This window comes from Etheostoma spectabile, chromosome 4, assembly GCF_008692095.1.
Source record: "Etheostoma spectabile isolate EspeVRDwgs_2016 chromosome 4, UIUC_Espe_1.0, whole genome shotgun sequence".
In the NCBI taxonomy this organism is placed as follows: Eukaryota; Metazoa; Chordata; class Actinopteri; order Perciformes; family Percidae; genus Etheostoma; species Etheostoma spectabile.
Genome location: NC_045736.1, coordinates 35,315,456 through 35,329,044, shown reverse-complemented (window position 1 = coordinate 35,329,044; position 13,589 = coordinate 35,315,456). Strand labels below are relative to the sequence as shown.

The 13,589-nt window shown below is 40.0% G+C and overlaps 1 protein-coding gene across 6 annotated transcripts in view; it reads left to right on the top strand.

Moving 5' to 3' along the window:
• Positions 1-937: 937 nt before the first annotated feature.
• The window catches only part of usp48 (ubiquitin specific peptidase 48), a 22,215-nt gene continuing 9,563 nt past the window's right edge, over positions 938-13,589 (top strand). For 2 of the 6 annotated variants that reach the window (XR_004331598.1, XM_032513167.1), the window contains exons 1-17: positions 939-1,108; positions 1,610-1,747; positions 2,284-2,404; positions 2,566-2,707; positions 3,528-3,655; positions 4,095-4,219; positions 4,865-4,973; positions 5,828-5,961; positions 6,196-6,281; positions 6,716-6,895; positions 7,165-7,302; positions 7,550-7,699; positions 8,113-8,313; positions 11,462-11,573; positions 11,833-11,972; positions 12,451-12,525; positions 12,677-12,801. Coding sequence is in view for 3 of the 6 variants with exons in the window: in XM_032513167.1 (XP_032369058.1) it covers positions 1,614-1,747; positions 2,284-2,404; positions 2,566-2,707; positions 3,528-3,655; positions 4,095-4,219; positions 4,865-4,973; positions 5,828-5,961; positions 6,196-6,281; positions 6,716-6,895; positions 7,165-7,302; positions 7,550-7,699; positions 8,113-8,313; positions 11,462-11,573; positions 11,833-11,972; positions 12,451-12,525; positions 12,677-12,801 (2,100 nt within the window). In the remaining 3 variants the exon portion in view is untranslated. Of the gene's footprint in view, positions 1,109-1,148; positions 1,437-1,609; positions 1,748-2,283; positions 2,405-2,565; positions 2,708-3,527; positions 3,656-4,094; positions 4,220-4,864; positions 4,974-5,827; positions 5,962-6,195; positions 6,282-6,715; positions 6,896-7,164; positions 7,303-7,549; positions 7,704-8,112; positions 8,314-11,187; positions 11,261-11,461; positions 11,574-11,832; positions 11,973-12,450; positions 12,526-12,676; positions 12,802-13,589 lie in introns of those variants that run through there. The other 4 variants (XM_032513168.1, XR_004331599.1, XM_032513170.1 and 1 more) reach the window with 4 other exon arrangements.

Sequence of the window (13,589 nt, the reverse complement as noted above, 5' to 3'; positions counted from 1 at the left end):
GAAGTTTTTGTAATGTCAGCTGATGAGTGTTTTTTTGTCATTGTGTTATGATTGACTAAATGTTCCTGTTGGAGGAGAACATGTGTTAGTGTTTGAAATAATTATTTGATTTTCAAACATGTTTGCAGTGTTTTGTTGACATAGTGTGTAGTGATAGTGTATTATTGTATTTTGAAAATTAGTTTTGGAGTTTAGTTTACAATGTGTGATTTTGAGCATGAAATTAACTGTTTTGCCAATTGTGTGTTTTGGGTGTGTTGGCGTGTTAAGAGTTTAGGAAACTTGTTAAATGTATTGAAAAATCTGTCATAGCAATTGTAAAAAAACTGTAATTGCCAATCACAAAGTTACAGTGTCTTGCAAATAATTGGTACATACAAATGATTGAAACTAGTAAGCTTTTTTGGTCACATGACCATGTGTTGCAACTACATGCCCAAACAGCTGGTTTCCCACAATAGTCACAGTAAAAGATAATGGAAAAGTGACCGGAAATAGTAGTTTGTAGCTATGTTCTTTTCCCCCCAGCATGTTTCCTTGGAACAGGGGGCTCCAAAACCATAGTTGCAGCTGTCAACCGTTGTGTGTGTGATGTCTACAGGGACCTTGAATTTCCCCTTTCCCTACTGGAACCTTGAATTTCCCCTTGGGGATCAATAAAGTATCTATCTATCTCTCTATCTATCTGTCTATCTATCTATCTATCTATCTATCTATCTATCTATCTATCTATCTATCTATCTGAGTAGAACTAAAACGAACTTTTATAATAATACATATAAAAAAGACATACAAAGAATAACTCATTTAACACAATACAACATTTTATTCTTGAGATCACAAAAAAGCAAAGCATTGAAGTGTTTCATAGACAGTAAAGGTGGTTCATTCGGACAGCAATGTGGCCTCTGAAGGCTCCGCATCTAAGTTCCTCCCTCCAGTCACAACAAAGAGACGTCGACTACGTCACTAATAGACGTCGTGTTGATTTTGAGCGGAGAAATTATTTATTTATAAATTGACGCAAGGGCGCTAAATCTAAAATAAATCGTGAATAAAATGTAAAAATACATTCAATATTTGGGTGAAGCAGCTGCACGCATGAAAGGTTCGATACTATTTTACCTTAACACAATAAACTCGTTACGTTAGCTTGGTAGCGTTACATGGAAAATGCTGGGAAATGGGCTTGCTAACACTGCCGGGTCGGGCTAGCTACATTTTAGCTAGCTAGCTACCAACCATTAGCACGACGGTAGTCCTTATTCCCGGGGTTACCCCGCAACACTGTTTGTCGGGATTCATTGTATTTCAGTGCTATATGTGTCGTTGCGATGTATGGTGTGCTAATGTCGCCTTTTAAGTTTTATATGGCAGTGGGGAGACTAGTAAGCTCATATTAGCTGGCTAGGTTAAGTAGCACAACATAGCTAACGGTAGGTTGCTTCGTAAGAACCAAGCTATGACCTGCATTAAATTATTTAGCCCCTGTTAGCCCGCTATGTTAGCATTGCTGGAAACAGTTTGGCTAACCTTAGGCCATAGCAATGTTGTTGTTTTTTCTACTTATGTAACGTTATCTGACTTTGTGGTTAACGTTACATCGTAGGATTATGGCGCCCCGTTTACAGTTGGAGAAAGCGGCTTGGCGTTGGGTGGAAACTGTAAAACCAGAAGAAATCAGGCTGGAACATATCGAGCTAGCATATCGCGTCAATCTCCCGGCCTGCAAGAGAGCAACCTGCAGGTAACGTTTCACTATTAAAACATGTCTGAACCACACATCTCTGTTGTGCTAGCATGTGACAGTAAAGAATACCAGTTGCAGATGTATAATTTAATTTGAATTTTGAGGACGTAACGGCCAGTTTGCTGAGGGAGGCTTATGTGCATCAACAGTCTGAATTGTTTCCTTACTTGTGGACAACCTGTCATAGCAGGGCAGCTCTGTAGACTTTGTATGAAATGTCATGAAGATCCATTGCACTCTTTAATTCGGAATACCACAAAATAACTATAATGTATGGTAGGCAGTAGGCACCAAGTAGAGCACTTATTCGTACCGTTGAAATGTTGCTGAACTTTATCTTGCTCTGGCTCCTTACCATAGAAAAGGCTAATTTTAAAGGCTGTGCAGGTTTTTATGTAGAACTTAAATAAACTAACATATTTTGTCAGGAAAATTAAACTACCTTTGACTCCACATAATAAATAGATGCAGTTACTTTCTTCTAAAGTATGTATTGGTTCAGTAAGGTTTATAATCATGCCTTGCTCTTGCAGGAGGAACTGCAAAGGGAATCCCAACTGTCTTGTGGGGATTGGTGAACAGGCGTGGCTTGGGGATATTGATGAAAATGCTTTTCACAATATTGATGACCCAAATTCAGAGCGTCGAGACAAGGTATTTCTTCTTTTCTCAGATCACACATAGGTTGTAAGTGGACTGCTGAGTTCCTGGAGAGTTGTCTAAGGGCCAGAAATGGAAGAATATCTAAAGAGACAAGAGTCAATCTTATGTCTTTCTCTCACCCTGTGCATCTCTCTGTCTTTGCCCCCCTCTAGAACACATTTGTTGGCCTGACAAACCTGGGTGCAACATGTTACGTCAACACATTCCTGCAAGTTTGGTTCCACAACCTGGAGCTGCGTAGGAGTCTCTATCAGTGCCACAATTCCCGAGCACAGGAACACAATATTGAGTCTGGTATAACTAAAAACTAATTTAAAAAAATAAAAAAATACTGGGGATGCTTCTTTGTTAGTCATTTCCTGGTTTAGATCAGCATGATTTAGCCTGAATTTAAGCATTTCAATTTTGTATGCATACACTTTATGTAGTGCATGTCTCAGCATCTTGGCACTGTGTAATATTAACAATATTAACATTGGGTTTTACTGTCGCCATTAGCAACATTTGCTTACCCTGTGCTCATGTCTGCATAAATTTAAGACTGCTAAAACCAGTATTTATCAAATTGTTTAAGAAAATTCTGATTTACTGTATTTTGACATGTACCAAATCAGGATAATGCCATATTGAAAGTAATGTCTTGGCTCTTAACCCAACTAGAATAGAATAACATAATCCAAACAAATATAATATCCATTAGATTGTTTGACATTTTTGCACAAATTAAAGCAGAAGGCACTCTACCAATACTGAACAATGTCCCACTAGATGTTTTACCCAAAGAAAAGATAAACATCAATTTATGTTTTATTATATTTCTAATTATTTTGGAGACCAATAAAATATAAACCACACTACTTGCTGTCGGAAGTAACAGTGAACTAAACATCCCAAACACCATGTTGTTGAAGGCGTGATTCCTTCTTTTTCAATCTTGAGTGTTTTCTTTTCAAATATTGTTGTTTTAAATTGATTTGACAGAAATTGGCTTATATATTGGCTAGTGCCCGAGCATGAATGAGGCTAGAATGACAATGCAAACTCACACATCTTACTTTTTTTTATATGATGAAATAATTTCATTCTCTCGGACTGACATCTCTGTCTTTTTCAGATTACGAGCCTCAGTCCATCTGTGAGCATCTGCAGTATCTGTTTGCACTCCTGCAGAACAGCAACAGGAAATACATCGACCCTTCAGGGCTGGTCAAAGCACTGGGCCTGGACACAGGACAACAGCAGGTAAATCACTATATAAAACTATTAGCAAATTATCATAACTTTAATTTAGAAACACAGGGCTGGTTTCACAGTTTGTTGAAAGGTGATTGTAGATATTTATTTCACGAGGGTCCCAATTTCCTGATTTTTCTTTGTTTTGGGAATTGTGTTCAGAATTTTGTCACTTAGTCACTTTTGTCTCAATGCGTAAACAACCAAATATAATCTCAAAACTCATCAGGGCTTATCAAAGTCCAAAGTGATGTCTTGAAATTGGACCAACTGACAAAAAACTGATTTTAAGGTGATCAAAGGTGATTAACCAACTTCCAGTTTCACAATTACACATCAGAACAAACACACACAATGGGGGGTGCCAGCATGTTTATTATTGATTTGGTTTTGGTGACTTAGTTTCTTTACAGTGCATTGAAATTGAATTCAAACCTTGTATTTTCAGGATGCCCAGGAGTTTTCAAAACTTTTCTTGTCTCTATTGGAGGATACGCTGTCCAAGCAAAAGAGCCCCAACCTGCAGAATGTCATCCAGCGGCAATTCTGTGGACAGTTCTCCTATGTTACTGTGTAAGTACTCAATTACTCAAAACCTGACACAAGTTCGATGTAAGTGAAAAAGTGTCATAAAGTGATTGGACATCAGATCTCCCCAAAATGTCACAATATGCATTGTGTTAACTGTGTGCTATTGCATCCAGAGTCCAGGAATTTTGTTTATCTTTCTGAACAAATCACAAAGAGTGAATAATATTTTGGCAGATGAGGACATCTTTCTTTTCAGTTTTGTTGCGTGGAAGAATTTAGAGAAGGAGAAGGTGGCCAGTATGTTCCATTTGTAGTACATGGGAGATAAATAAATGATAACACCGGGAAGTGAGGAAAACATCTTTCACCCCACTCTGGAAGGATGTTTCTGAGCATTCTGCCATCAGTGTTTCCTCACCCCCTAAAAGAAACAAAATATGTTATAAACCAAAATGATGTGAACTTGCTTAATTCTGCTCAGTGGGAGAGTCATAAAGTGGACCTATTTTCAGGTTCACACTTGTATTTTGTGATACTACTAGGACATGTTTACCTGCTTTAATGTTAAAAAAAAAACACTTTGTTATTCTCATACTGCCCATGGCTGCTTCACCTGTGTTCACCCTTAGTATGAGATGCTCTGTTGGAACGCATGTCTCTTTAAACCCCACTTTGGCGGTTTTCCAGATGTAACCAGTGTGGACGATCATCTGCGCTGCCGTCCCGATTCTACGAGTTGGAGCTGAACATCCAGGGCCATAAGAACCTCACAGAGTGTGTCACAGAGTTCCTGAAGGTAGCTTTCATTCCTTACATTCAGGCCTCTATGCAATCTCATGTTTTTAGGACAACAATTGAGCTGTCTTTGTATTAATTAGCAGGGACATCCGTTGCATCAAAATAGATACATCTAATTTCTCCCTTATCTGCATCAACAAATAACAAATGTTTGTTAATTTATGTGACAAAGGAAACAGGAGGGTGGGGGGTATGTGTATGAAAGACAGTGGAGAATAATGTGAGAAAATATGTTTTAGGAACAGGGACAAAACGTGTCCCTGAAACCCAGCAATGTTAAAGTTGGCTAAATAAATGTATACATCCCCAATGATGATGCCGTTACTTTGCGAGCAAAAGTAACACCGCAATTTTCTACAACCACCTACAGGGCTGGGCAATTAAAGAAAATCCAATTTCACAATATTTTTGACCAAATACCTCGATAACGATATTGCGACCATATGTAGGGTTGGCAATTGGTGCTTTCACAAAATATTTAAACAATGAGATTTGTGATAAATTAGCATCAGTAATGTGGCTATAATGGCTAAGTGGGTAATGGCAAACAATAGAACTGCGAGAACAGTCTGGAAAATTCAAAAAATGACATCACTTAACTGAATTGCAGCCTGTAAAACCAGGAAAATACAACAAAAAAGAAAAAACAGGTTTCCCTAAGAATTGTGGGTCAGTCTATTATAATGTCCTACACAGGAAAAACAATAAATCAAATTATCCGTCTGGTTTAAATTAGAATTTCTTGTGTATTTCTTTCAAAGTAAAACAACTATGCTTGAAGATGTCTTGATGTGTGTATTTGTTGTTTTCACAATGAGTACCCTTTGCTCTGTCTTGCCCTACAACTTGCAGGAAGAGAAGCTGGATGGGGAGAACCGCTACTTCTGTGAGAGTTGTCAGAGTAAACAGAGCGCCACCCGAAGGATCAGACTGCACAACCTTCCTCCAACCCTCAACCTGCAGCTCATGCGCTTTGTCTTTGATAGGTCAGTCATTGTAGTACTAATTAAGAAGTACTCTATTAATCCCTCATTAGGGAAATGTAATTTATCGCACCCTGTTGTTTATTACAACACATGGGCCTGAAATTCAAATTCCGGCCACCCTCTGGTTTCCAAGTCCCTACAGACTGGGCTACTGCCGGCCCACTACGGGTGCCATCAGTTTACTTTTTACTGTTATGACAAAAAAAGTTTACTAAGCCATGTTGTCTTCCCCAGACAAACAGGCCACAAGAAGAAGCTCAATACCTTTATCAGTTTTCCAGAGCAGCTGGATATGGGGCCTTTCCTGGAAGGAAAAGAAGGTATTAGCATATCAGTGTGTCATTATATATTGTATATTATTATACATTGTACATCAGTGACACACATTCTGCACTTTCCCTTACTAATCAAAGCCTACTGGCTTGTGTTAGCTATACAGAAGAAGAAAAAATGCATACACTACTCTTTTTAACTTTATTTTAATTAAAAAGACTAAGACCAATATTTAAAATTCAGAAAACAAAAGGGACATTTTCAAAAGTCCTCATGGGGAAAACTCGGCAAAAATGTCAAAGCAGGGAACCTTCATCTGGGTGATGGATTGCTATTACATAAGTTCCCCGCTTGCTAAAAATACATTGATGACTAAAACACTGCTTGCTCTATTATACAACTTGCTCGATTTTACTACATCTTAGTCCCAAGGAACAGTGGACGTCTTTTGTTAATATTTGTTTCAACACTGTTTCTCCAGACCAGAAGTGTGTTTATGAGCTGAGTGCGGTGCTCATCCATCGGGGCATCAGTGCCTACTCGGGCCACTACATCGCCCATGTGAAGGATGCACGCACTGGCGACTGGTACAAATTCAATGATGAGGAAATTGAGAAAATGGAAGGCAAGAAGCTGCAGCTTGGCACTGAGGAGGACATTGGTGAGTGAGTACTAAATGGACACTGTATAGCTCCACCTTCCTGAAATCCTTAGCTTCCTTATGTAGTGTTATGTTCTAGCAGTCATAGTAATTGTTATTCAGTATTTTTAAAATAGAATAATGTTTTTTACTGTTTAAAAAAACATGTTGAAGATGGGGACTTGGTAAAATGAAGAATTACAAGTTAAGTTGTACCTTTTAGCCACTTGATGGTCATGTCTGTAAATGTAGCCTATTCACTTTCTCTTGTTGGTCTTCTCGGTCCCTAGCTGAGACAGTCAAGTCCCAGGCACGAAAACCAAAGTGCAGTAAAGGCTACCACTGCTCCAGAAATGCCTACATGCTGGTGTATAAGGTCCAGGAAGAGGAGAATGCAGATCCCTCTGTGACCAATGTCGAGGTGCCAGGTGAGGAGTAGAATTAAAAAAAAATCTTATTAACGTATTTGTTTGTAATGTGTCCTTGTTCTTTGACGCAAACAAAGATGGCAGCCAGATTAGGAAGTAGCAACCATTTTTGGTTACTATCTTTGTTTCCATCAAAGTATTAAGACATGTCATGAGAAATGTGGTTTAATAGTAAAAGATGACAGCCTACAGTCTGGTCAATGTCGCCTTGTCTGATGGTGTCTTTTACCTCTGTCCTGGCTCCCAGCCTTCCTTCAGAGGTTGGTGGACCAAGACAACCATAAGTTTGAGGAGTGGTGCTGTGAGATGGCCGACATGAGAAAACAGAGTGTGGATAAGGGCAAGGCCAAGCATGAGGAGGTGAAGGAGCTCTACGAGCTTTTACCCGCAAAAGACGGTCGGTAAAAACATTCCCTATTCACACACAGTCCACTTAACAGAAACACTAAACACACATTATGTTTGTGTTGGCTTTCAGTTAAAAACATGCTAAAAGTACAAACGGCGTAATAAAGGGGCAATGATGTGATGTGGGGGGATATTGCTTAACTTTTACAACAGCTCCACTGTCTGTAGTATCAAATCACCAGTTTCCAGTTGTCAAAAATAAGTCAGATGTTGATTGGAGCCTAGTAGTTGCATTTGATTCCATACAATTACCATTCTTCACACGTTTACATATTCATCGATGTAGATATGTGAATGCTAATATACACAAAGTCAGTTATCACAGAATGAGCATGGATTTACTCAATTCTGAGGTCCTGTGTCTCTTTATGTTTGATATGTTTCTCTGCTTTCCCTCCTCAGGCGATCCATATGAGTTTATTCCCCTGGACTGGTTGAAGAAGTGGCTAGAGGACTCCCCTTCTACAACAGAGATCGACAACTCCCTTTTCCTTTGTTCTCACGGCAAACTGCACCCAGACAAGGTGGCCGACTCCAAGAGGGTTTCCCTGCAAGCTGCTCAGCTCCTCTACGACCGCTACAGTGGAGGGCCGCGGCTGGACGGTCAGTCAAACAGGGTTTTAGTGCTTCCAATTCAATAGTTACAAAGAAGTAGGTTTCACAATGATCACTATTCTAAAACTCTAAACATTTCTGAAAATCTTCAAATATGTATGCATTTAATTAGGGCTGGGTATCGGTACTCAACACCTTTTTAAGGATCAAAATAACCCAGTACCAAGTAGCAGTAGTAAAATTTCTCCAGTCTAACGATACCTGCTTTTGATCTGTTGTGTACCCAGATATTGTAACAAATGACTATTTTTAGCAAATCAGTGCAAGCGTTTTTCAATATAATGCGACAGTGATTGACCCACTAGTGCAGAAGTGGTGGGGGCATTTATGCCCCGTACGCTTCCAGTCACGTATAGTAGTATAGAATGAAGTAGAAAAAATGTACTCTAATGGTATCTGTATCACTTTAAGGATACGGGTGTTGGTAGTGGTATTGCAATTCTTTAAATAGTACAAAACCTTACATATAAACAACTCTTTGCAGCTTTGAGTTTTTTCCATCATTGCACGCTTTTGCAGTTAGCGTAATTTAACACTACACACAGTGACATTACGTGTCCTGTTTATATTTAATGCATACTACACTACATACTACTACAGTGCTTTGAGTGAGTGAAGCTATGAGCTGAGCTCTGTTATCTCAGAGCTGCTTTTTTTGGAGAAGAGTTGTCAGGCAAAGTGGAAGAAAGCGTGTCACCGAGGATAATGTAAGGTTGTAGGGTGCGATTTGCCATCAGACCGGGGGCAAATCCCACCCTACCACCTTAACTAACAAATTTTCTGAAGGAAACCCCGGGTATGCTTGAGACATAAAGAGTCTGCAAGTATGTTAAGTCTGTTTTTTCTGCCGTTGTCTTTTCATATAGAACTGGGCTAATTTAAGTTAAGTTAACCAACATTATGCTAGTTCGCTGGAACAAGCGCTACCATTAGCTAACCTAATGTCAGCAAAAAACAACGGCAGAGAGAGACTACTTGCAGTTTGGGTGTCCAGGTGCAAGTTTTTGCCGTAGATGTTACCTCCTGTCAAGCAGTCAGTGTCCACGGAGAGGAGGGGCTAGTGACAGATGGATCTGTTGTCAGTAGGCTTGTTTGAGATGAACTGCGCCTCGCCTGTAAAGTGGACAAGAGCAGGCGGCAGCAGCAGTGACAAAAATCCACTGAATCGGACAGTTTCCAGCCGTTTCCAGTAGCCTTCAGGCTGAACAAGAAGTCACAGAAACCCTCACATCCTGTTAGGTCCGACTTAATAAAATGTTATCAGCTTGTACACAGTCTACAGTTTTTATTAAGACATCTGTTGCTAATGTTAATAGACAACATACTGTAGATGATCTGTAATCTGAATAGATTTAGTCTCTCCAATCTCTAAATGTCAGTCAGCCACACATGTGTTCTGTACAGAATAAGCCTTTAAATCAGACAAATAGCAATTAAAACCCCTCCAGTTCAAAAACAATAAAAAGTTAATATAAAACGTCATCTTGTTGAGTCGATTCTGAACCGATCAGTTGTTAGATCAGCTGAGAGCCAGACGTTTCACATCATGCCCGGGGTCCCCTTGGGTCTTGCAATTGGTGAAGAGCAACTGTGTCGGCTGGCTCTAAAACCTGCGGCCACCTTGATTTTATGAAGTTATCGGTGCCCACATGTGCATGATGCCAGAGCAAGTCGGGATCAAGTCAGACACAAATCTAACCAGCATGCATTGGGCTGCAATTGCCAGTGATCGATTCTGTGCAGGCCTGGGAGAATATCAGTGTTCAGCTTTACAATTAAATAAGATTTTACCCATTTTAAACAGTAAAAAATTCAATTCAAAAATCAAAAATCAATATGTGGCAGTCAATGTTAATATTGTGGTTGGCCACCACAAATAAATCATAAATGTATGGGATGCAAATCTTTTATCTGAGCCTACTAATCTCTTTGTCAACGAAAACTATTGCTATTCTGACAATAAATAAGTCCTAGGGGTTTATAGGTTTTAGAATGTGAACATTTTTTACACAGTCAAGGGTGGGTTGTGTGAGCAGGGTGTTCACTGTAACTAAAAAATGGCTTCTAATTATGCAAGTAATAAAACTCTCAACCCTCTGGGGGCCATGTATGCCACTTTTTGGGTCGCCTGGTTTCCTTTTGTAATAATGCTTAATAACCTTAACCCTGTGTGCTGCAGGGATGTCACATGACTATAAATTGTTATAAGACTATGAAGAAAATAAAGCCACCTGTACACCAAAGCATTTTTCCCCAGCTGAAAATGACAGACGGGCCCTCTAGCCAGCTGGGTAATGGTTGACATTGATGAGCACAGCGTTTTAACCCTCATGTTGTCTTGTCAAAATTGAAAATCAACACTTTTATTGATGCTTTTTATTAATGTTGTCCCTTTAATTTTGGGTAATTAAAAAGAACATTGATATAGGAAAACAGGTCAATTTGACCTGATGACAACATGAGGGTTAACCAGGTGTTTTTTAACTCTTGCTGCAGCCAGAAACAAACTCCAAACGTGCAGCGCTCACGTCAGAATATACGCTTAGCACCTCGTCGCACTGCCACAGTTTGAAGCATTGTGTTCATATGCGGCGCTCCCACTTCAAAGCATTAAAAAAGTAAAATGGCCTCAGAGAAAAGAAACGATAGTCTCATACCAACGCATATGTTCAACCGACATTGACATAGACAGAATGAAACTCAATTTGCACAAAATCCGGCAACGTGGCACCTTCCCTCTGAGGTGTGGGCGTGTTCATTTGTGCTTTAGAACATGACCGCCGCGAAACAATCAGAAAACTAGGTTTTATTCCTCTGATTCACTGCTTTGTTCGGCGCTCCCTCTCTTCATTCACTCTCTAGCTTGCTTGACTACCTCTTCGCTCGTTGAGCCGGGGAGAAGGGGCCAACTTTGAACGCTGTGCGTTTACAAACAGTAAGCGATCCCATCTACATATTGTACTTTTTACATCACTAGTTGATTTACGAAAGCAAAGCAGTGATTACGTTTGCTCTTATTTGCAGGCAAATTAGCAACTTTGTACTTAAAGCAATCCCTAGAAATGTATTCTGACTGCTCCTAAAATCACAATGTCTTCTGCATTTTAACAAATCCCACTTATTTGTGTTTGTTCAGGCTCCTCTCTGTGTAGAGAGTGTGTTAGCCAGCGGTGCAGAGTGCTGCGGCTGAAGAACCAGCTCAACGAAGATTTCAAAGAAATCACCAACCTCGTCAAGCGCACGCTCAGGTAATCACACTCAGGAACTGTTAACGGTTAATGCAGTGGTTCTCAAAGAGTGTGGCGCGTTCAGTAAACAGCTAAACGTTGTCACATACATTCACATTAAAGTTGACCTGTATCACCCCGGCCTCTCGACCTGGGTCGCAAAGCTGAGTCGGTCAACATGGGTTAACCCTTTCAAACGCAAAGTCAACCCTGGTTGAACCCTTGGTGTGAAAGCATTATAAAGTAATCATGGGTTTGTGTGTCTGTGTCTCTGTCTCAGTGGTGAAGGCTACTGGGTGAGCAAATCATCTCTGCGAAGCTGGAGGCAGTTGGCTTTAGAACAGCTAGAGGAGGACGAACATGAAACCAAACACAACAATGGCCAGATAAATGGACAGGGACCACACAACAACAGCAAAGGTAGGAGTAATGGGTGTGATTTTTGTTTCTCCTTCCCCTATATTCACTCTGCAGCGTAGCGGTGCCATAAACTTCAGCCGTGCACCGCTGCAAGTCCATGAACAGGACAGCTGTCTGTGTTTGGTTCACGTCTGTAACAGCAGGACAGTCCAGTGTGTTATCTACAAACTGTTAAAGTCAGTTGAAACAACGTCGGTAGCCTAACGGTTACAAACGGGCCCGATAGTGAACATCACGCTAACGTGCTAAAGGATTTTAGTTTTCTTTGCTGGACCAGAGAATATTCAATTAAAACCATACTATATGCTTAAAACAGATCGGGGATGCTATCATACCATCATTGTTTTCCATAAAGATTACTAGAAGTGATGTAATATAGCGTTTTATCTGGGGCCCTGTGTCAGACTCCGTTTAAAAAATAGCCTTTGCTTCATTGCTTGTAAGAAAATAACAGGAGTTATTAATTGTTTGATTGTAGAGTTCGGCTCAGAGCTCTCAGAGGGCAACGAGGACGAGATGAAGACTTTCAATGAAGACATTGTCTGCTGTCACGGTACTGTCCCATCATCAGCATCTAGAATGATCTTACAAAATACTTTTAACTATGACATTGTACAATTTTGAAACAAAAATATGCTCCCATTGCTCTTACAAAGTAAAAAAAATGTATATCTCATAAAAGTTTATGTTGGTTCTTGCTGTAGGGGGTCTGAGTATTTTGGAGACTGAACGGAAGCTGGTTTCCTCTGAAGTTTGGACCAAGCTGAGGGAATACTTTCCCAAAGCCCCAGAATTCACCCAAAACAAAGAGTCCTGTCAGCAGTGCCTGGTGAGTAGACATTGTCAAATCATTCAGGGTTGCACCACACTGAATCCTGGCTTTTAATTTTTCTGTCTCTGTGCAGCAATAGCCATGGTCACTGTTGACCTGTCCCACTTTTGGTCCTGTCCCACTTTTGTGGTTGCCTTATCTCAGGGACATCTGGGCATCTCTGCAATTGGACAAAATGTTGGTAATGAAGGCTCACAAAATGCATTTTTGGCCATAACTCAAGGATTCCTACACTAGTTATGAGAACATATCACACAAATGTCAAATGATTAGGTGCCCAGGTAGCTCACCTGGCTCAATTCCGACCCGTAGCCAGTTGCTGCATGTCACCACTCTTTCCTCCCTTTCCTGTCTTCAGCTGTCCATTAAAGGCCAAAAGGCCCCAAAAGTAATATTTTCAAAATGATGAGGTAAAGGTCAACTTTCCTGTGACATTATAATGTTCTGAAAAAAACTCTTTTCTGCCCAATATTTAATGCCATAACTGAGGAAGAGAAGGGGAGCCATTTGGTTGGATACTGAGTTAGTGACACTAATCATGAAACTGGTGATTTTATAGATCTGCTGTGCTGCCGGGTTAAAACATACACATTTCACCTAAAAAACGACACACACTTAATACATTTTACTAAAAATGTATATGTGCTTAAGTCTAGACAGACATAGATGTAAAGTGCAACTTGACTGGTTAGCAAAGTCTTACAACCACAAGGCGGTAATTCTAGTTTATTTACGATTAAGACATCATTTAGATAGATAGATAGATAGATAGATAGATAGATAGA